Genomic DNA, 24,928 nt, shown 5'->3' with positions numbered 1-24,928 from the left:
AGAAACTCATTATTTTTAAGTGGTCTCTTATTTTTTTTTCCAGAGCTGTATTAAAGGGTGTGAACTCACTGTACCAGCTCCTGAAATCTAAGGGATCATCAATCATCGAGGACTAGAGTTTAGAGTGGGCAAAGTGAAAAATATATAAGGGATATATATAATATTTTGCAACCAAAATATTCAGAAATAAGGGAAACATTTACTAACAAAACTGAAGTCATACTGCAGTGTTTCCTTTTATGTTAGGATTTTTTAAGCAGCAGTGTCAGGTAAAAAGGTATAAATACTTCATTACGTTACTTAAGTAGAAATTTTAGTTATCTACACTTTACTAGAGTAATTATTTTGTACTAGTATTTTTTTTTTCAGACAACTTTTAACTTCTACTTCTTACATTTTTACACAATTATCTGAAATTTCTACTCCTTGCATAAAAAAAAAAATAGCCTCGTTACTCCTATTTCATTTCAGCTTGTTTTCATTCCGGCTTCTCATCATTCAAAAAAAAAAACCCTATCCAGATAAATCTCTCCAACCAGACAGAGTGAATCTGATTGTGATTGGATGTAGAGAAGTATAAACACATACTATTCCGTCACCCTATTGTTTTATATGTGATCCATCACACCTGCACACGTCACGCCACCCCTCACACTCCTCACAGCAAAAAATAGTAGACGTATGCAGCCTAGTATGAAGATGATCCGTGCAGAGATTTAAGAGAACTGCAGTTATATATTTTTATATTTTCATTGCAATAAATGCATTATTTTAATAAGCACATATGCAGCTGAAACAGGGAGCCTAGTGCATCCCATATTAACATTATAGTAATTATGGCTTTTAGAAAAATGTTTTATGAAGGGGGTGATGCACTAAAGACTCCTGTAGTGCAGCCTAAGCTTTTGTCCTTAATGGCATTTTTGTCTCTTACTTACTTTTATACTTCAAGTAGTTTTGAAATCAGTACTTCTACCCTTTTACTTGAGTAAAACGCTTGAGTTGATACTTCAACTTCTACAGAAATATTTTTAAACCGTAGGATCTATACTTCTACTCGAGTAATTAATGTCAATACTTTTGACACTTTTGCTCCTTCCACTCCTCAGGAGGTGCTGCGTATCAGAGTGCTGCTGTATACAGTGCAGGGAGTGAGGGAGAGAGCCAGCAGGGAGAGAGCCAGCAGTGGGAGGGCTACATCTGTCTCTGCTACCTGCAGTAGTTCAGTAAGGCATATCAACTGTCTGTGACTACTGAGTTCACTATAAACTCTGCTGTGTTCACACTAGCAGCCAGAAATCCCTTATTTCACCCAAGTTTGTTTGTTCTGACAGTGGCTGCGGCAACGCGAATTGAGCAACAAAAAAAAAAAGATGAGTGAACATACGCAGCTACACTAATATTTATTTCCTTCATTAAAAGTCTCAGTTAAACTCAGTAACTCAGCACATTACAATATTCTCATTTAAAAAAGATCAAAACTACACTGATTATGATATTATGATACAGATAAAAATTATTTTAAAAGACACAAAAAAATCAGCATCTAAAAACTGAATCATAATTTTAATTATGATTAATCACAGAATTGTGTTGTGTTTAGTTTGTTTATTTAATAAAATATGCATATTTAAATGAAAATCTGTTTTGGTATTCTTGTTTCAATAATAATTAAAGGGACAACTTTTCTTCCTGTTGTCTTAATTTTTTTTTACTACATTGGCAAAGTATTGGATCGGGACTCTGTATCGACAGTTCCTCAAAATCAAATTATTTGTCCATACATCAAAAAAGCTTTTTCACTACCAATTGTTTTGAGCTTCTGAAATGCTAAGTTCATGCGGAAGCATCCCACCATCATTCGTACCTAAACAGATGGATAATTATGCAAAATAAACAGGGTCAGTAGAACAAAACAGGCCCAGATGACCCCAGTCTGCCCTGCCACGCCATCCCCCACCCAGCTAATCCCATTCCTGAGACCAAGCAGCCAGCAGACCTGATTCACACAGGGTTAACTAGACCCTGGCACCCTGACACTGCGGGCAGAGAAAGGGCAAAACAGTAAACCAGGAGGAAGAGAGAAAGTGATGGAAAAAAGGCAGGGGTGAGCCAGTGTCCCCAGTTTCATTCCACTCTTCTCTTCACTTCCTGTGTGGGTAAATGTAGAAGCGCATCCTAGTACAATGTAAGACTTTTACAAACACATAAGTGTGATAAAATGGTATGTTTAATACTATAATAATAATTAAAAACCAATAATAATCAATAATAATAAAAATGAATTTAAAAAGACCTTAATGGACATCCTGGATGTGTTACTTTTTTTTGCATCGTCAAAGTATCAGATCGGGACTAAGTATCAGCAGATACTCCAAATCAAATGACCATAGCCAAAAAAATGTGATGGGGACAACCCTAATACACAGTCTGATTCTAATCTGATACCAAAATAAAAGTCCTGTAGTGTACACAAGGCTTGAGGAAGACACACACAGGAGTGTTCAGGCCAATGACGGGCTCATATACCACTTATGAGTCAAAAATGGGAGCTGCTCAATGAGGTCAAAGGTCAAGTTGTGGAAGCTTTTTATGAAGTGAATTTTGTGCCAATTTTAAAAAATCAAAAGGGAAAACTGTATGTTGCAAATTTAAAAGAGATATATAATAGCAAATATATATATTTTAAATATACTTGGTTACTTTATTATCCTTTGCAGTTATCTGAAAATGATTTCAGTTTGGATTTTGTCAGTCATTGCTATTATTTTTGTGTTTTTGTCACGTCCTGGTCTTGTCTCATGTCTCTGTGTGTTATCCCCACGTGACCTGTGCCCCTCTGTGTCTCCTCTCAGTACTTTTCCATGTGTTTCTCATTTGTAGCTCCGCCCCTGCCCCAGGTGTTTCCAATTCTAGCGTGTTTCCTGTTTGTTAAATAGGTCCCCTGTGCCACTTGTCCTCCGTCGGTCTTTGCACCTTCCCCTGTTGTTTTGTCTCTCTCTGTGTTTCATAGTTTCTCAGTGTTTCATAGCCTCTGTTCTTCACGTCGTAGTTTCTATGTTTATCACTTGTTCATGTTTCTAGTTTCTTGTTTATTTCCGTCTTCCTTGGCTCCTTGTAGATACCCCTGCTTTGTGTTTATTAGTTTATTCCCTTGTATATATTTCCCTAGCCCTGTTAGTTTATTTCTAGTATATCTTGTTTGTTTAGGTTTATGTTATTTTGTTTCACTGTTTATTTTGGTTATTGGTTTATTATCTTTGTTACGCGTTTTCTTGTTTCTTTGTTTCTTTGTTATTTATTTAATAAATTATTTATTTTTCCCTTACCTGCACTTGCGTCCACCTCCTCGTCACCCTGCCTGGGTATACCTGACAGTTTTTGTGAATTTCCTTTTTTTTTTTTTTTTTTTTCGGTTAAAGACTTTTGCTTCTGGAATCTCTTGTTTGCTTCTGCTTCAGTTTTTTGCTTCTGAATTTTGGCACAGATTTCATTGGCTTAGAAGAAGGCGTTTCTCTTGAATCTCCATTGGTCAGCTGGTTCTGGGCTGACTGCAGGTACCCTGAACCCTCGTCTGAGACTGACCACGCCCCCCTCGCCAGTTTGAGATTCAAGGGGAATGCCTTCTTCTAAGCCCCTTCTAAGATACAGTTGTTCTTCTAAGCCCACAAATATATTTGTGGATATTTCTAAGCACAAATATCCACAGAAAATGACTGACAAACGGAAATTATTTTCATTTAACTACAAAGGACAATAACCAAGTAATCAAGTATATTTAAAAATCTATGTTTGCTATGTATTTTTTCTCTTTTAAATTTGCAATACAATTTGACCTTTTGATTCTTAAAATTTTGATTGTGGATTTTATTTTTTGTGTAAATCTCTGACCCCAGCTGGGGGGGGTGGGGATGGAGAGGGGTCAGGTTGGTCCAGTCTTTGGGCACTCTTACCTCTGCGGTGCACGCGTGGCCGGGGCCATTCTCTACTGAAGGACCTCCTGGGGCGACAATGTCAGTCTCCTCCGGCGGTTTCCATATGTACTGCTCTCCATTACCCATAAATACTGCCTCCTGGTGGCCAGACAGAGGATAAAACACCCGGTTAGTTTTACACTGGCAGCTTTATCACACAACAATAATAAATAAATCAATAAATAAATGATAGAATTTAATATCAGTGTCATCAGTATAATAAAGAGTCGCACTACAGTCGCAGTATCTGCTCTGTAACGTTCTCATATGGAACGGTGCCTCTGATCTCCGGCCAGCAGGTCACCTTCTGGATATTGAGGCTGTTTATGAAACACCTGTGTTCCTTATAAACACGCCGGCGGATCAAGCAGCCAACTTCCTGCGAGTCCACCCACAGTGGCAACACACACACACATACACACATAACACACACACTCTCTCAAACACACACACACACACACACGGCTAATGTGGCGCATAATGAAAATCAGATGCTGGCCTGAAATTGGATTTACAGCCTCTCTCTCTCTCTCTCTGGCTCTCTGTCACTGACTCTGTGTTTACATGCACATTCATAATCTGATTACTGCAGTATTTACCTGATTATTGATTGAGATATAAACATCATACTCCAATTTTTTTTATCAGTTTTTAGGAGTAAGGTATAAAAATCTGATTAAGATATCGAATAAAGAGAGCGGGATTTTAGCTCAGTAATCAGATTTCTCAGTGCATGTAAACACTTAACTGGAGTATCTTTACCTTCTGTCTGATTCACGATCATATTGCGACTCAATGTGGTTTTATGTGATGTTTACATCATGTCTTATTCTGTGAGTTTATTGGCTGGTTGAAAGCATAAATCAGATTTTTGTCAGACTCATATAAAGTTTTCCCTTTATCTGTAAACATGAACAGATTACTGATAAACTCCACAGTAATAAACTCCTGCAGTAACAGGATTATGAAGTGAATGTAAACACACTCAGTGTGTGTCCGTAAGTCAGTCTGTACTGTGGGGTGAATGGAGGCTATTTATTGCTCTGACTGCTCCGGAGTTACCTGCTCACTGGATCCTCTCCGTTACCCTTAACTCCCAATACACAGCCGAGCTGGCAGCCAGCCAAGCCCTCTTACATAATCACCCTCCCTGACTGAGCAACGCTGCCACACACACACACACACCTCTACACACACACACACAGATGCACACAGGCGAACATACAAATGTATATCGCGCTCTGCCAGCTCAGCTCTCAGCAAAACCACTTAGTGCACAGTCTTATGCAAAATTTCAGACACCCTTGTCCAGTTACATGTGCTTTGATTTAAGAATTATAGATAATTATAAACAAACAATAAAGCTGCTTTAACACAGAATGCTGAAAAATGTGCCGCTGTATTTTCAAACACAGTGTTTTCAATGGGACGTGCAACGCAAATGTGAGCAGTGAACCCTGCACAAACCGTGCTCAGTGTGTAAACACTAGGAGCAGCAGAGACAGCATTTGATCATAGCCATATATTATCTGGCTAATATATCAGATTAAACTGCATCTTATCAGCAGTTTAGCTCAATTACATTAAAGTATATTTGATAGCTGAGTCAAGATTAGTGTTTTCAGAAGGCCTTGCTCTCATGGAGTGGGGTGCAATTTTTGATGATGCCAGAATATGTTTGTTCTTCATGATTACGTTACGTTAATGAGGTCCTGCAACCATTTGCCCGACTTTTTCTGAACGTACATTTCGTTACACTGTCTCTCATTAAAAAGTATGTGGGATGCTACTGTATCAATAACCTTAATTGTTTTTTTTTTAAAATAATTATCACCATATTCATTATCAATATTATTATTATATTGTATACTGACATGTTTAGAGCAGCATGAAGATGAGACTCCAGGCCCTATCTTACACCCTGTGCAAATCGCGTCGTGATGCTCACTGCTATCTAACACCACATTAACAGTCTATTTTCACGCCTTGTCAATAGATCTATTTTTATGCCTTCTGAATAGATCTGTTGGGTGTTGGTGTTCTGGAAGTGAGATGTATTCAGGTAAATTTCTGGTGTTTTGCTATCTTGGCAACAGAAAACACAGGTGCGCCACTGACTTATTTAAACTCATACAACAGTCAATCATCAGACATTCACTGCTATCTTGGCAATGTAGGTGTGCCATGTGCTCAGAGCACATACACCGCAACTCATTAGTGTGCAGTGCACAAACCCAATATTTACATCAACAATAAACACTAAAGAAAAGAACATTGCTCACGCACCTTTACAGTGCAAACAAGCAGGTAAGTTTTCTCTGCTGAGAAGCGCAGAAGCGATGCGCCAATGAAATACCAATCTGCCAAAGTCAGAACACACCTGGCTTTTAAAGAGACTGGCAGGTGACATGCTGATTGGTTTATTTTACATTACGTCCAAAACACACCCATGATAAATTAAGAGAATTAGTACATGCCTTTTATGTATTTTGAGCTGCAGAAAACATACCATTTTCCCATCATTATGATAGCAAAGACAAACTGACACATCCTATAGATGAGTGCAGTTGATGGCTCACCTATAGATCGCTAAAATAGGGCCTATAGATAATCAGTGAAATACAACACAGAGAGAAAAACCCTGGCAGTGTAATACACAACAACTTAATAAATACAGAAAGTCCAGTTAATAAAACATTGATTTGATAATCAGAGTATAGAGTATAAAGGCATATATATTATTCGATGTTAAGACAATGTAATAACTGTAACACTAGGTTTTTCTACATTCCTCATTCTCCTCCTTTTATTTACATAGCTTTAAATAAGCTGCAGAATCCTCACACTGGTCTCATCAACCCATCAGAACAAATTCTGCCCCACAGTCACACAACAAATTTGAGCTCATATGAGATTTCTCTAATGTCTGTAATCTAATATCTGTAATATCCTGTGCGCTACTGCATGGGTGCGTCTGAAACAGAGTGAAAAATAACATTTACATACAACATACTGAACTCTAGTGGTGGAAACATCTAACTGCACCTAAAACATGACCTCTATAAATACTGTATCTCTGTCACATAAACACAGGATTACTGGAGACTTGATACTGTTGTATGAATAGCATACGACTATATTACAAGGATGTATTAAATTAGAATGGACTAATTAAACTTCAAACTGTTACATAGTGTTAACAGACCAAATATTAAGTGCCTATAGCGTCATAGATTTTGTCTGACTATAAACATAAAATACAGTCCAGTCAAATGTGTGAACATTTTTTCTGCAATGAAGATTAATACTACAGTTATTCAATTTATGAAGAAAAACATATGGAATTATTAAGTAAACAAGAAAATGTTAAACAACCAGAATAAGTGAAGAAATAGAGTATACAGTGAATAGCTCTATTTGAGTAATGTTATAATCCATATTATGGCAATAACTGCTCAACTAAGTAAAGAAAAAAATACTTTAACAAGTGAAGGTCAGTCAATCCGAAAAAGTTCAAGTATTTTTTAAAGTGTCCTCAAGTGCAGTAAAAAAAAAAGGCCTTTAAAAATGTTTTGATGAAACTGGCTCACATCAGGAACACCCTAGGAAAGGAAGATTTCCTCTGTTGCACAAAATAAAAGTTCATTAGAGTTACCAGCCTCAGAAACCACAAGTTAACAGCACCTCAAATACGGTATTTTGGTTTGTTTAACACTTTTAATTTTACTACATGATTCCTTATGTGTTCCTTTGTAGTCTGGATGACTTCAGCGTTAATTTACAATGTAAAAACTCAGTCAATCTCAGTCAGTCTGAGAGATTAACTTCAAATTAGCTAAATACACTGACAGGCAACAGGACAGGAATAACTGATAATTATACTATCAAAACACAGAGATGATAAAGTGGTAATTCTTCAGCAGCTTCAATTTAAAGCCATGAGGTTTAATATGATAAAAATATAAAAATGAATTAACTACGTAAAATTCAGTATAATATTATAACTATGTATAACAAGCCTGGTACGATGTATATTTGTTAGACCTGAGACGTGTTTGCGTGTCAATCTGCAATATTAGACACGTTCTATCACATGCAACATTATACAAGTTCTATTATGTTTTTTTACAGTATTATACAGCACACATTGTGGGCGAGGTTTGTGCACTACATACTGCAGTGCATTGTTGGATTCTAACTGTGCATATTTTACAATACATGATCTACATACACAACCAGTCAAAAGTTTGGACACACCTTCTTTTTCAATGTTTTTCCTTATTTCTTTGTTTAATTTATTTTCTAAATTGTAGATTATTATTAAAGACTCAAGATCAATTAAGGGACACTTGTGACACAAAGGATATTTGTGATGAGCTGGAGCTTCACAGCGTGAAGGAAAAGCAGTATATTGTTCAGCACCTCCAGGAACTCCTTCAAAAAACTATTCCAGGTGACTCTCCCTCATAAAGACACTAAGAGTGTGCAGATCTGTCCTTAAAGATAAATGTGCTACTTAGAAGAATCTAAAGTATAAAACATATTCTGTTTTTTTTTTACACTAATTCTGCTTGTGTTCCTATATAGCTTTGATATCCTTCAGTATTAAATTTACAATGTAAAAAATCATAAAAAATGAGAGAAGGTGTGTCCAAACTTTTTACTGGTACTGTATCTGTATCTATTCAAAACAGTGAATAAGGCTTGGGGTTGAACACAGCTGATGGGGGTACCTTTGGAAAGTTGGGCAGGTGGAACGGTTCCACGTTTTTTCGGTGCAGGGTTCCAGAGGACGACTCTGTACTGGACACGCTCTCCCCCTCCTCCGACCCGTTTTTCTTCCTGCCCCGGTCCAACTTCCTCACCTTCCTGATGGTGGCGTACTCAGCGATCACTGCGTCCTGCACCGCGTCGTTAACTCCGCCCCTCCCTTCTCCACCTGCTCCTCCTCCTCCTCCTCCTCGCTCGTTACCATTGGTGGACGGGCTCTGGGTTCGGCACTGTGCTAGCTGAGTGTTAGCTGAAGTTGTGGGCGGAGCAGATGGTTCTGGAGGCGGTCCTTTAACTCCCACGCTCTCGTACAGGCCATCGTCCAGGCAGCGGGGCGTCGGAGAGGAGCGCCGGCCCACCTCCGAGTAGGTATGGTCTCGCTCCTCCCCCTCGGGGCTGGTGGGGATGTGGGGAAGCTGCCGGCTGGTACCCTGAGAGCGGAGGTCAGAGGTCGAGCGGCGGCTGTGCAGGAGCAGCAGGTCCATACTGGCGGGACGATTCTTTGGGGCACCTGAGAAAAAAAATAATAATAATATAAACTGATAATTCCTTTTTTATGCCACATGGGACTTTAACAGAAGCAGACACCTGGTTTTCATTACTGCAGACTAATCTGATTAGAAATATCATGAGTATACCATCTTTGTCATAACAAACTCTAATTGGCCATGTGTCACAATATTGTATCAGAATTTCATAAGGAATGACCAATAGAAATGCAATAAAATTTCTGGGAACAAAATCTTTGTGATGTTTTTGGCGTAACGTGAAATAACCCAATCAACATGTCACCTGCCAGTCCCTTTAAGAGTCAGGTGTGTTCTGGCTTTTGGCGGATTGGTATTTTAACAGTGCAGCACTTTTGCGCTTCTCTGCAGTGTAAACTGACCTGCTTTTTCACGCTGTGAAGGTGTGCGAGCAGGTCGTTTATGGGTACAGTAATGTTTTTTTATTTAGTATTCTGTTTATTGTTGACTTCATGAAAAGTTAGGTTTGTGTACTGCAATGTGTCCTTGTGTGCGTGTGTGTAAGGGGCGGGGATGTATGTGCGCTGAGCATGTGCGGTTTAAATCAGTCAGTGGTGCACCTGTGTTTTCCGTTGCCAAGGTAACAATACACCAGAAATTTACCTGAACACACCTCACTTTCAGACCACCACCCACACTTATTGGTGTAGGTATATCACAAGCATAGTTGCTATTTTACAGGCACAGACGCAAGGCATGAAAATAGACTGTTCGCGGGGTATAAACTAGCAATGAGCAATGCAACATAAATTGCGTAGGGTTGTTAGATAGGGCCCTTAGACTTTTATGGATGCTGCTCTTGTACCAAATCATGATTACAACCACCTGCTGACATTACCTGTTTTTAATCACATCATTATTTAGTTGTTTTTTTTTTTTGTTTTTTTTTTTTAGGAATATGTTACAGGCCTGCAGGAATAGATATAAAAAGATGTAAAACATGAAATATATTGGGTATATTGGGGATTGTCTGCAATCAAATATACGTCAAAGCAAATGTTGGATTGGGTTGTAGCTTCCCCATAGAGGCAGTCAGTTGCAGACTGCTTTTGATCAAAAATGAAACATAAATTATATGTTTATTGATAAAGGATAATCAGACTGTGCATGGAAAACCTGAGCTACAGTTTCTACCTGTACCTCTACCAAGCGAGCGCTGAGTTTTTAATAAAGTAAGCGCAGAGATATATATTTAGATTAAACAAGATCAATAACAGAGCCAGGAAACCGAGACACCTTCATAAAGCCTATTAGAGAATCTGATAACACACAACGTCAGACTGTCAGTCTGAATCAGAATAGAGGATTGCGGGAGGGTCACTGCACCTGCACACACACACACACATCCTATTCTGTGCAGCTTTTCAGGGCAAACACAAGGGGGCAGAGCTGAGCTACAGTATGTCATCCAGTTTCATCATATAATGCACTTTTTCCCCCCCATACTCCATAATCTGCACATAATCTAAACTCTAATCTGATCTGGAGACACTAAACCTGACGTTACGGGGCTGTACTCTGATGATCAGCGCATATGAATATTATATCTGCTCCCAGTGAGAGTCAAAATACTGTCTGCTTACTGGATCAACCAGTAAATGTGGATGAACAAGGCTTTGTCTCACTAGATTTTTTCTGCAGTATTCAGGGTGTGTGTGTGTGTGTGTGTGTGTGTTTGTGTGTGTGTGTGTTTTAGCTAGCTTTGAGCCCGATCAACCACAGACCAGAAGCAGCTGAGCACTGAACCAGAAACCTCCCTGTACTGACAGCCCACTGGAGACCCCCGCCTTAACACACGCAGGAAAGCAGGAGTGAGTATGAATGTGTGTTTTTCATCAAATATGTGTGTGCACATATTTTTGCATTAGGGATGCACCGAAATCAACCTTTTTGGCAGGAACTGAATACTGAACATTTTATAAATGTATAATATATTACATTGTCACTTGTTTCAGGTTGTTTTAGTTGTATATGTCACACCTGGCACTGAAAACGCACTTCTACCTATGCTCCCCAGTCACCAGACTGCAATTCCCAGAATGCACTGTTCACAGACACTACACTGGTTCTGGATAACATAAAACTTAACGTGCCTCAACCAGGAAACCGATCACCTGAATACCAAACACCTGTTTCTAGGCCTATATAAAGGTGTCAGTGCTTGTTTCACATCGCTGAGTACTGACGTTTTTTCCTCGTAAAACCCATTTTCTTTATTTCCTGTTTTTTTTTTCCGTTAAGACCTTGTTTTTGTAACCAACCGTGATTTCTGCTTGCCCTTTTATGTTGCCTGCCTTGTGGACTGTTTGTCCACCCTGCTATGTTAGCATTTGTTACTGATGCTTGCTCCTATTGACCCTTTGTTTGCCTCAAACTTTAATAAAGTTTGTTCTTATCTGTATTTGAATACACCCTGAAAACAGTACATTTCGACAGCTTGTGCCTGCATTGTTTAAATAGCATCTGATACACTGACGGGTGTGGTGATCTGGAAGTGAGGTGTGTTCAGGTAAATTTCAGGCATATTGCTATCTTGCTGGTGCAAAACACAGGTGTGCCACTGACTGATTTAAACCCTGACAACAGTCACCTATCTACAGGTGCCCCACGTATGCTTAACGTGTGTAAACCCCATCTCGTACAGAATAAAATAAAATAAAATTGCTTTTTCTGTAAAGCAGCGGTTCTCAACTGGTCTCAGCCAGACACCTACATTTTCTCATGGTTATTAAGTAGCGACTTTTATACAATACAAACCAAACAATTGTATTTTTGAAAAATAGCCTTTAAATACCCATTTATATGACATACATATGCATGCAAAGTGAATTTAAGAGCAATTTTTTCAAGAAACTGAGGATGAACATAACAACTACATTTATAATCATGTATTTTACAGCAATATAATTAAATAACAAAACTGTACAAAATAAATATGGTCACAAAATTAGATATTTCACTTCTCTGCCTTTCTCTGCAATCAGAGTACATTAATAAGAAACTCTCCCTGTTTTTTTTCCCAATATAAAATTTCCAAAATCAGATGAGCATTTTCTAAATGTATTTATTTTTACAAGCTGCCCACGACCCACACAAAAGGTGTCTGCGACCCACTTTTTGGGTCCCAACCCACCAGTTGAGAAAAGCTACTGTAAATGAGGTCAGAGGTCAGTTTCCTCTGCTGAGACGTGCAGAAGTGCTGCACCATTAAAATAGCAATCCGCCAAAGCCAGAGCGCACCTGCCTCTTGAAGGGAATGTGAGGGCAAATGGAACACACACATAATTAATTAAGAGAATTAGTATATTCCTTTTGCATGTTTCGAGTTGCGCAAGGCTTATTATTCGCGTAGTCAAGATACCAAACGCACACACGCAGACATGCCCTAAATAAAGCTGCACAGTGCGTGGTTTGTGGTGTGCCTATAGATCGCTAAATAGGGCACACAGAGTTTCCAAAACATACACTACATACAATTATTGACGGAACCGTTTAAAAAAATTATGAAACAGCATACAATCTCAATTACAAAACTCTGCACAGGACTAGCAAACATTAAGTTAGATAGGTAGGTTTTACCGTTGAAAAGAACATTCAGAATGGAAAGTAAGCTTAAAAAAAAGCCTAAAAAAAGAGGAAACACGACACTAATAAATGACTAATTTTTCACTATACAATATTCTATACTCACCGTTGGCATTGCAGGGAAGTCGGTGCATCTCGTGCAAGCGGGTGTCAGACTTGCTCATGGAGTTCAGCTTTGACTGACGTAAAACACCCTGAAATACACAACATGCATTTTTATATGTGTGTTACATACATAAACATAAGTTTCACACTGTGTCCCAGTTTCACTCTACACACAAATACTATAGACTATATACGGTGTACACTATGTAATAATTAGTGATGTCAATTAATAACAAAAAAACAGAAGTCTGTGCTTAATTGTAATTAAATGCACATCATTTTCTTTTTCTTAATACTAAGTATTTAATTGTGTATATTTAAATGTAATTGCTATTTATAGGTATATGTTTGACTAAAATTAACACTTTATTCTATAAACAACAAATAAAATTCAAAATAAAAATGGTGTCATTTAGAGCATTGATTTGCACAAAACGTGAAATGGCTGAAATAACAAAAAAGAGGCAGAACTTTCAAACCTTAAATAATGCAAAGAAAACAAGTTCATATTTATAAAGTTTTAAGAGTTCTAAACGCGAGCACTAGCAGCTAATGCTAATACTCCAAGCCTTAGCGCTGGAGAACTTTGGAAATCTAAGAGCTTTACTAACCCAAATAAACAGTTTTCAGGAGAGAAATCTGTGTAGATTAACATGCAGCGCTCGTTTGACGTCAAAAGAAAGCGATTTTCTTTTAAGAATTACAGTTTTGTTTCCTTAGTTACAGCTTTTAGTTACAGGTTTTCAAGGTACGTATTTCAGATATGTATATCAATACATCTACTGCTGGTGATGAGCAGTTATAGTGGGCCTTATCACAGGTTTGGTCTGTACAACATGGAATATATGTGAAGTCTTAATATTCTGTGCTGAAAAGCAAGAAATGATAATAAATGTACAGCTACAGTTCATAATCGATTCCCAGCCCACCCCCGCCCCCTACGTCCCTGAGAATCTGTCAATAAACTGACCGCTGCTTATATAAGCATCTTAGTCTGTCTGTAACTGTACAGAATAATAAAATTAAACAAATAATAATAAATTAATAAATAATAATAAAAACGTACACACTCACCGTGTCCATCCTGTGACTCCCTCCATTGGACTGGGCATGTTTACTTTTGCTTTTCCTGTAAAGAAGAGAGAAAATTTACACAGTCAGTTACCCACACAGTACATACCAGTCTAACCAGTAAGCGCTCGTCACCTCAGGGACTGGGAGGTTCACCGCTAGAGAGGCTCATCACTGGTTCATTAATCTGGGACTGAGTGTGAGCTGAAGAAGCTGTGCTGGGGGCTGCAGTGTGTGTACTGGCGTGTGCTGTGTGTAACGAGGTTAAAGTGATGGGGTGGTGTAAATCTGATTTACTCACTTTCTCTCCGGCTCCAGGGTAAAATTACAGCTAGCGTTTTTAGTGTTACGCTACAGCTGCACGGCTAATGTTGCTAACAAGCAGTGGAATCAATGGCAACACATTAGCATCATGCAGACATCACAGCTTCAGCCTGAACTGAGTCGGGTGTAAATACACTTCTGGCTTCTACTGTATAAAATAGGTTTTATGTAAAAGGCAGATATGATAGCATGCGGGCCACTGCACTGAATGGGTGCCATTTGCTTGTTGTAACTAAAATTAAACATTTTTTTATCTATCTTTTTTCAACTCTGAATCTAATAACACATACAGCTCTGGAAAAAGAGAGACCCCTAAAATGACGAGTTTCTTTGATTTTAACTAATTGAAAACTAAAATATAATCAAACTGAACTGCTTGAATTTTTGCAAAAGGAGTAGAGGCATAAAGTTATCCAAAAGCAGTGTGTAAGACTGGTGAAGGAGAACATGCCAATATGCATGAAAACTGTGATTAAAAACAGGGTTATTCCACCAAATATTGATTTCTGATCTCCTAAAACTTTATGAATATGAACTTGTTTTCTTTGCATTATTTGAGGTCTAAAAGCTCTGCATCTTTTTTGTTATTTCAGATATTTCTTATTATTTGAAAAATAAATGCTCTAAATGACAATATTTTTATTTGGATTTTGGGAGAAATGTTGTCCGTAGTTTATAGAATAAAACAACAATATTCATTTAACTCAAACATTTACCTATGAATAGCAAAATCAGAGAAACTGATTCAGAAACTGAAGAGGTTTCTAATTTTCTTTTCCGGAGCTGTATATTTAACTATTCAAAACATGTACAGGTCAATCCCAGGCAGCTTTACTTATTTTTTTACAAGGTTAATGGTTACATTAAAAGAAATCACTATATATATATATATATATATATATATATATATATATATATATATATATATATATATATATATATATACTGCTCAAAAAAATAAAGGGAACACTCAAATAACACATCCTAGATCTGAATGAATGAAATATTCTCATTGAATACTTTGTTCTGTACAAAGTTGAATGTGCTGACAACAAAATCACACAAAAAGCATCAATGGAAATGAAATTTATTAACCAATGGAGGCCTGGATTTGGAGCCACACACAAAATTAAAGTGAAAAAACACACTACAGGCTGATCCAACTTTAATGTAATGTCCTTAAAACAAGTCAAAATGAGGCTCAGTATTGTGTGTGGCCTCCACGTGCCTGTATGACCTCCCTACAACGCCTGGGCATGCTCCTGATGAGGTGGCGGATGGTCTCCTAAAGGATCTCCTCCCAGACCTGGACTAAAGCATCCGCCAACTCCTGGACAGTCTGTGGTGCAACGTGACGTTGGTGGATGGAGCGAGACATGATGTCCCAGATGTGCTCAATCGGATTCAGGTCTGGGGAACGGGCGGGCCAGTCCATAGCTTCAATGCCTTCATCTTGCAGGAACTGCTGACACACTCCAGCCACATGAGGTCTAGCATTGTCCTGCATTAGGAGGAACCCAGGGCCAACCGCACCAGCATACGGTCTCACAAGGGGTCTGAGGATCTCATCTCGGTACCTAATGGCAGTCAGGCTACCTCTGGTGAGCACATGCAGCCCGTGCAGCCCTCCAAAGAAATGCCACCCCACACCATTACTGACCCACTGCCAAACCGGTCATGCTGAAGGATGTTGCAGGCAGCAGACCGCTCTCCACGGCATCTCCAGACTCTGTCACGTCTGTCATGTGCTCAGTGTGAACCTGCTTTCATCTGTGAAGAGCACAAGGCGCCAGTGGCGAATTTGCCAATCCTGGTGTTCTCTGGCAAATGCCAAGCGTCCTGCACGGTGTTGGGCTGTGAGCACAACCCCCATCTGTGGACGTCGGGCCCTCATACCATCCTCATGGAGTCGGTTTCTAACCGTCTGTGCAGACACATGCACATTTGTGGCCTGCTGGAGGTCATTTTGCAGGGCTCTGGCAGTGCTCCTCCTGTTCCTTCTTGCACAAAGGCGGAGGTAGCGGTCCTGCTGCTGGGTTGTTGCCCTCCTATGGCCTCCTCCAAGTCTCCTGGTGTACTGGCCTGTCTCCTGGTAGCGCCTCCAGCCTCTGGACACTACGCTGACAGACACAGCAAACCTTCTTGCCACAGCTCGCATTGATGTGCCATCCTGGATGAGCTGCACTACCTGAGCCACTTGTGTGGGTTGTAGAGTCCGTCTCATGCTACCACGAGTGTGAAAGCACCACCCACATTCCAAACTGACCAAAACATCAGCCAGACAGCATAGGTTCTGAGAAGTGGTCTGTGGTCCCCACCTGCAGAACCACTCCTTTATTAAGTGTGTCTTGCTAATTGCCAATAATTTCCACCTGTTGTCTATTCTATTTGCACAACAGCAGGTGAAATTGATTGTCAATCAGTTTTGCTTCCTAAGTGGACAGTTTAATTTCACAGAAGTTTGATTTACTTGGAGTTTTATTGTGTTATTTGAGTGTTCCCTTTATTTTTTTGAGCAGTGTATATATATATATGTGTGTGTATGCACATTGTATTTGTCTAAAATATTTAAAGCATTTTTTAACTTTTCAAGAAGACCCAAACCTGAAATTGGTACAATTTTCATGCAATTAATGTAAGAAACTAATAGATAAATGATAAATCAAACAGAATTTGAAAAAAAGTGGTTAACATTAACTTATTAAATTAATGAATCAATTTCTTTATTTCTGTTACTGGCACTCTCTCCTGTCCCTGGTACTCACTCTTGTTACTGAAACTCACTCCAGTTACTGCAACTCACTCCTGTTACTGGCACTCACTTCTGTTACTGGCACTCTCTCCTGTTACCGGCACCAACTCCTGCTACTCTTTATGTTATGAGTAACAGGACTGAAAGTAACAGGAATGCGTTTTTAGCATAGAATTAGCAAAAACAAGAAAAATAGCGGCTATGCTAATAGCACAAGGACACTAAGCATAAATAAAAATTAATTTGTTGGACAGAATTCTATTGTTTAATGGGTGATAAAAGTCTGTCTCAACTTTCTGTAGTTTTAAATCATTTAAAAATGTTTTTTACACTTCTAAAAACAGATTAGGGTTTTTGTTTGATCCTGACCTGATATTGTCCTGACTGAAAAGTCCCAGGGTCTGAACCAAACAAGGCAGGTGTGAATCATTCTAAACAGAGATTAAATTAAATCTAGTTTTAATGTGAGTCTCTGCCGGTGTCATTGGATCAGTCTGACAATAGATAAGATGACGTATGTGTGAGGACTCCCTCTCTTTCTCTCATTATCTCCATCTCTCTCTCTCTCTCTCTCTCTCTCTCTCTCCCTCACACACACACACACACACACACACACACTTACACGTCATGATGGCAATCACGGCCTCTGGCATTCTCACACTCCTCCAACAGCCTCCTCATCACATTCTCACACTCTTCTCCTCTTTACACCACCTCCCTCTCTCTCTCTCTGTCTTTCCCACTCTCGTCCATTTTTAACATCTGCACCTACGTATATCTCTCACACTGCACACGCATGTGGGCACAGCGGGGGGCATTCTTTACCATCTCTCTCACTCTCTGTATCTCTCTCTCACACAGTCTTTCTTTCTTTCTTTCTGTCTTTTATCTGTCACTCCTTACTAGACTCCATCATGTTTCCCCAGACCAGCTCTCTCACTCTATTTAAACATTACCTCAGCGCTGCTGTGTTCACATCACTTTATATTCTTGCAGCCAATATTAGACTTAGGCTTTGGCACATCTGTTTAGCTGAACAGCAAGAAAGCCAGAAAGCCACATATTATAAAGAGTTTATGTTTTTTTTTCAACTGTTTTTTTCCCTGCATGTAAGGCAAGAAAATCATACCTAAGCATGTGTATGTGGGTCTGTGTTGTTACTAAGACAACCAAAGTTGATATGCGAGCAAATATGAACAGAATCTTCACATATTTTTCAAGTGAACATATTCTGAAAATCTGATTCACTGTGTCGTGTTAACAACCCTCAGACAGATTAGACATTTCACATTGGGCTCATTTATACTGCTTTACCTTTATGTACCGTATATTTTCTCACTATAAGTCGCAAAGTATTATAAGGCACACTACCTATGAGCGACTATTTTCTGGTTTATTTTCATACATAAGGCACACCAGGTTACAAGAGACACAATAAGGAATTTATAATTCAGCAGGTCTCATTGCTGGGTGATGGTGGGAGGGGGTAGATAACTAAGTTAAGTAAAGCTAAGCTAAGTTAACAAAACTGTAATAAAAAATGACTTTCTTTTAAAGTCAAACGAGCGCTGGATGCAATCTACACAGATTTCTCTCCCGAACACTGTTTATTTGGATGAGAACAGCGCTTCCATTTCTTTACAGTAAGCTTTGATTTCCAAATTTTTTCAGCACTAAAGCTGGAGTATTAGCATTACTGGCTAACCGCTAGCTACACTGAGATACCCTGTGTGTTCCGGTAAGCAAGAAGCAAGGATGATATAAGCTAGCGGTTCTTCCCACATAGCTTGTTTTAACACAGCAAAAACGCAGGCTACAGTCTGATACACTCACCTCTCAACAAAGGAAGATCTAGTGCGGTTAGCGGCTAAAGATAATGCTGCTCCAGCATTGCTAGCTGAGGGTTAGCAGCAGGCTACAGGCCGATAATACTCACCTCTGAACAGGGAAAAAGCGGTTAGTGGCTAATGCTAATGCTACTCCAGTCTCGATGCTAGAGAACTAAACTGAAACTCCTGTATAACGCTGTACTTCAGTGAAGTGGCTTTACTGCTCCTTACAACCTGACTGGTAAAATTTATACATAAGGCACACCGGATTAAAAGCTGCACTGACAATTTTTGGAAAAAAGGAAAAGATTGTAAGTGCACCTTATAGTGTGAAAAATATGGTAAAAAATTGAATATACTTGAGTATTATCCACCTGTAGCCTGCTGCTAACTCTAGCTAGCACTGCTGGAGCAGCATTAGCTTTATCTGCTAAGCGCTAGCTCTTTTGCTGTTTAGAGGTGACTATTATCGGCCTGTAGCCTGCTGCTCACCCTGGCTAGCACTGCTTGAGAAGAATTAGCATGACCCGCTAACTGTGCTAAACACTAGCTCTTTTGCAGTTTAGAGTATTATCAGCCTGTAGCCTGCATGTTAAACAAACTATGTGGGACAAAGAGCTAGCTAATATCGCCCTGGTTTACTGGAACACTCAGGGTTTTTCAGTGCTAATGCTAATGCAGCTGCAACCATCTAAACAGTAAGCCATCTAAGCTTACTGTAAATAAACAAAAGCACTTTACTCACCATTTGACTTTAAAAAAACATTTTTTTTGTTTTAATTACAGTTTCTTTTAAGACGAAAAACTCTATACTGGACTCCATATTTAACACTGACCATGAAGAACTTTTAAGATGTTCTGTAGTATTCAGATTTTGAAGTGCACATTCACGCTGTGTGAACACATAATCTGGTCTTTTCAAACCAAATTTAAGACAGATTTAAACGTGCTTCTGTACCAGATACATATACTATTTATTGTCACATGACTGTATTGAGAATGGTTGAGGGTTCAATTACTGCAAGTGCAAATTCCTCTATTCTCTCTTTGATGCACAATGAAATATCACTACTCAAACTCATATCCATTAGATTATTATTTTAGTAAATTATACTTCATTAAAAATGTACCAGTGTTTTTTTATTTTAATGAAATATAATTATATGTTTTATTATAATAATATGTATTATAGCTTAAATCAATCCATAGATGATTACCTCGAACATGAATGTAAACCAGTGAGAAACAAAGACTGAATCTAAAATAAAGTAAAGTAGCATGAAGAAGATCTTCTCAGTTTCAGCTGCTCTGAGTGGAGCACTGCTGTACTGATGATGTAGAAGCTCTGGGTTGTTTATGGTTCTCCAAGCCTGGTTCCCCAGAGGGCTTTAGATAGCCTCAGGGGAGACAACAGACCTGAGCACACCTGAGGCTCGGTGACCCTGCAGCTACACAACCTGCCCAACATACACCTGCATAAACCGCACAGCATCCAGACCAAACAACACAGCCAGCCAAACACAGACAGCCCAACACAGACAGCCCAACACAGCTAAGCAAACAGAGCTAGTCAAACACAGTTAACCAACCACAGACAGCCAAACACGGTTAACCAAACAGAGCCAGCCAAACACAGCCAACCACAGACAGCCAAACACAGTTAACCATACAGGGCTAGTCAAACACAGTTAGCCAACCACAGACAGCCAAACACGGTTAACCAAACAGAGCTAGCCAAACACAGACAGTCAAACAGAGCTAGTCAAAAACAGTTAACCAAACACAGCCAGCCGAACACAGTTAAACATACAGGGCTAGTCAAACACAGTAAGCCAACCACAGACAGCCAAACACAGTTAACCAAACAGGGCTAGTCAAACACAGTTAGCCAACCACAGACAGCCAAACACGGTTAACCAAACAGAGCTAGCCAAACACAGACAGTCAAACAGAGCTAGTCAAAAACAGTTAACCAAACACAGCCAGCCAAACACGGTTAAACAAACAGGGCTAGTCAAACACAGTAAGCCAACCACAGACAGCCAAACACAGCTAACAAAACAGAGCCAGCCAAACACAGTAAGCCAACCACAGACAGCCAAACACAGTTAACCAAACAGGGCTAGTCAAACACAGTAAGCCAACCACAGTCAGCCAAACACGGTTAACCAAACAGAGCTAGCCAAACACAGACAGTCAAACAGAGCTAGTCAAAAACATTTAACCAAACACAGCCAGCCGAACATGGTTAACCAAACAGGGCTAGTCAAACACAGTTAGCCAACCACAGACAGCCAAACACGGTTAACCAAACAGAGCTAGCCAAACACAGACAGTCAAACAGAGCTAGTCAAAAACAGTTAACCAAACACAGCCAGCCGAACACAGTTAACCAAACAGAGCTAGCCAAAAACAGACAGCCAAACAGAGCTAGCCAAAAACAGACAGCCAAACAGAGCTAGCCAAAACCAGTTAACAAAACAGAGCTAGCCAAACAAAGTTAGCTAAACAGAGCTAGCCAAACAAAGTTAGCCAAACAGGGCTAGCCAACACACTTAATCAAACAGAGCTAGCCAAACAGAGCAAGCCAAACAGGGCTAGCCAAAACAGTAAATCAAACAGAGCTAGCCAAACAGGGCTAGCCAACACAGATAATCACACAGAGCTGGCCAAACACAGTTAACCAAACAGAGCTGGCCAAACAAAATTAGCCAAAACTTAGTAAATGATGCTACTTATGAATGAATTCTACCAGTCAGGTTGTAAGGAGCAGTAAAGCCACGCCGCTGAAGTACAGCATTATACAGAAGTTTCAGTGAAGGTTCTTCAGCACCAAGGCTGAAGTAGTATTAGTTTTAGCCGCTAAGAGCTAGCTCTTTCGCCATTCAGAGGTCAGTATCTCGGAATGTAGCCCCCAAAAAAGTTTTTTTTTTTTTAACCTTCAACTTCTATTACTCTATGTACATTATTTTAAGTCACTTTTGACAAAAGCATCTGCCAACTGTAATGTAATGCAATGTAATGTAATGTGTTTACCATTTAAAACAAGCTATGTGGGATGAACCACTAGCTGATAGCGCCCTGGCTTACCAGAGAAACTCAGTGTAGCTCTGTTGGGTGGCATTTACTAGTGCTAAGCGAGGCTAACTGTGGCTAGCGATATATCTAAGTTTACTGTAAATAAACATAAATCCTTTACTCAGGAGAGAAAAAAATTCTTTAAGAATTACCGTCTGTTATCGTCTTTTAAATCCAGTGCACCTTATGTATGAAAATAGACCAGGAAATAGACATTAATTGATACTGTGAATTATAATCTAGTGCCCCTTACAGTCCAAAAAACGTACATATTTTATTATTAGTACTATTTTTTAGGGGTGTGACGAGATCTCGCGAGATTAAAACATGCCAATATTTCTCGTTAAGCTTAAACCTGTCTCGCGGGGAAAAAAAACAGTTTAGTGTGGACTTTTTAAAAGGGATCTGGCAACACAGTAGCAATAGCAGCGAGTGGTGCCTGAGCAGTGAGAGCAGCTCTCAGCAGAAGAGGAAAATTCGGGCATTTGCATAGAAGAAGCTTCTGCTACTTTTAAGTTGTATGTCTGGCTGCATTTTGGCTCCAGTGGAAACAATAAACGGTAACAGAGTGACCAACAAGACACAAACCATATGTAAATACTGTAAGTAAATCCTACATGTGACTGTTTCATAGGCAGTTATACTAATCTTTTAGCTCTGTACTGTACTTAAAAAAATGTTCTGTCTCTGTTTGCACTTCAAGCATTGGAGGTTATGGTTATGCATTACAAGAGATTTAGGAGAAAAAAACACAAACCATTATGGTCTGCACTATATAAGACCTAGGAAAGTTTTATTTTTATTTTTTATTCTTATTCTTATTTCTATTTCTTATAGAATCAATGTGTGAGAGAGACCAGTCTGTTAAGTTTGCGTTATATGATTTTGTCAAATAAAACTCTAGTTTAACCTTAACATGTCAGATGACCAACCAGCTTAATTCACATTCACATTATGAATGAATTCAATGTTATATCTGAACGCTGTTTTTGGACTGCAAAGCTTCTTTGAACAGAAAGTGACATTCAAACACAATACAGGGTTTATTATCTGTGTTCCTGGTGAACATCAGCCAGAGAACATCAGTGTCATCATCTCTGAGTGATGATTGGGATCTGTCTGCATCTCCTGATTCTCCTGCACTGATGAAACAAAGTCCAATTTCCTTTATCTGTCTCTCTCCTGAGGGATCTGAGAGATAATCACAGTTAAAGCTGCATGACGAGATGCTTCCAAAAACTCAAAAATAAAAGTCAATGAAAATGACTGAAAAATAGGCTAAATGACACTAATCTGTGTCACTTTGTAAAGTTTATGATTCTCATTCAAAACTGACAGGACTATAAGAAAAAAATAATTAATAATATTTAAGTCAGCTTAATTTAGGATGTCAGTAATATGTTATGCTTTTGACTTGGTTTAATGGGTAATTACCAATAAATAAAACAGTAATAAACACTCTATTTTTTCTAAGATATAGAAAAGATGTTTTTTTTTATTTTTTGGTACAGCCTCTTCATCAGGTGCTGTCAGATCCGTAAGGCTGCTGCACACTGGAATCACATTCACACAAAATCACATTTCAGCATAGCATTGTTTTGCAGTCAGTTTTAAACTATGTAGAAAGTTTTTGAGAAATTTCTCTTCTTAATATACAGTAATCTTGCTTAAGAATTACTATAATTTTACAATTCTTTATTGGAAACTTGTGGCTGTTGTCCCTTTTACAGAGTAAAAATCATGCAAATAAGGTTTAAGTTCTTCAGACATAAAAGGTTTCCAAAAAGAAAAAACATTTTAAAAAAATGTTTCCATACATTTTGTCTTTGTAATAACTGGCCATGCACTCTTCAGCAACTCATAACCCCACAGGGGTGCTGCAACCTGTTTCAGCCCACTGTGGTCTTGAAACCGAGGGCTACACGAAAATATAAATTAAGAACAAACAGCCAATATAAACAACAAACAATACAAATCACAAAAAAAGGTGCTTTATATTTTAAGGAGAAGTCTGATTTATTGCGGTTTCTGAACACAATACGTTTCCCCCAACGAGCCGCTGGGAGATCCCAGTCCTCTATAAATTACTGCTCTCAGAGAACTCCCATCTGATGAATGATTTTATTATTCATCGCATCCACTCCCCTCACTGCGGGGGGAGCGGCACAAGCAGGAAAAGAGCTTAAATGAAGAAAAACGGAGAAGGAAATGAGAAAGAAAGAAAGCAGACGCTGGGAGGACAGAGTGGGATATCTTTAGGACCCCCATCAGAGCCCCCTGAAACTGGCAGAGCAGGATTTTAGAACTTTTTAGAACAAGGAGGCTTTTATTCTAAAATCACAGTGAAATACCTCCTAAACACAGTCGGGAGCACTTGATTAATGAACAGGCTAAGCTTACTTTACTCAGGACGTCTAAAAAAACAGAGAAGAAAGGGAAACTTATCAGTTAAACAGGACAGTGTAAATGGAAAAAGGCTAAAGTAGCCCCCTGGGGACTCAGCGGTCTTCTTAAGTGAGATGGGCTTTCATATTGAGGGGAGACTGTAATTATCAGGGCCAGTATTGGACATAAAGCAATCCAGTGTCCAGTACAGACATCACAAAGAAATGTACAATAAATTAAAATATGTTTATTGTTACGATATGGGACATTCCACCGAATCTGTGCCATTTTTATAAACTCTACAATGAAATATAATTATTAAAATCTATCAGAGATGTCATTTTTTGCCTTGTTATCTGACTCCAAATCCCACCTATGCTATAAAATATTTTTTTTCATAATAAATCCATAATATTTAAGTTAAAATACACATTTTAGTTGTGTTCCTGGGTTTCACTCATTCCTGTTACCGTAACACATTACCCCATCTGAAACATCTGGAACATTCTACAAGTCACATCTACAACA

At 38.9% G+C, this 24,928-nt stretch overlaps 1 protein-coding gene across 2 annotated transcripts in view; it reads right to left on the bottom strand.

The window, feature by feature from the left end:
- LOC103038476 (uncharacterized) overlaps positions 1-24,928 on the bottom strand; it is a 107,892-nt gene that overhangs the window by 8,232 nt on the left and 74,732 nt on the right. The window contains exons 3-6 of one of the 2 annotated variants that reach the window (XM_007228972.4): positions 14,036-14,090; positions 12,963-13,050; positions 8,708-9,255; positions 3,954-4,073 (exon numbers count right to left, since the gene is read on the bottom strand). In XM_007228972.4, coding sequence (XP_007229034.3) covers positions 3,954-4,073; positions 8,708-9,255; positions 12,963-13,050; positions 14,036-14,090 — 811 coding nt within the window. Of the gene's footprint in view, positions 1-3,953; positions 4,074-8,707; positions 9,256-12,962; positions 13,051-14,027; positions 14,091-24,928 lie in introns of those variants that run through there. The other variant, XM_022663511.2, reaches the window with a different exon arrangement.

Source organism: Astyanax mexicanus, chromosome 13 (assembly GCF_023375975.1).
Source record: "Astyanax mexicanus isolate ESR-SI-001 chromosome 13, AstMex3_surface, whole genome shotgun sequence".
NCBI lineage: Eukaryota > Metazoa > Chordata > Actinopteri > Characiformes > Acestrorhamphidae > Astyanax > Astyanax mexicanus.
The sequence above is the reverse complement of the archived record's forward strand: the minus strand, read 5'-3'. Positions and strand labels throughout refer to the sequence as shown.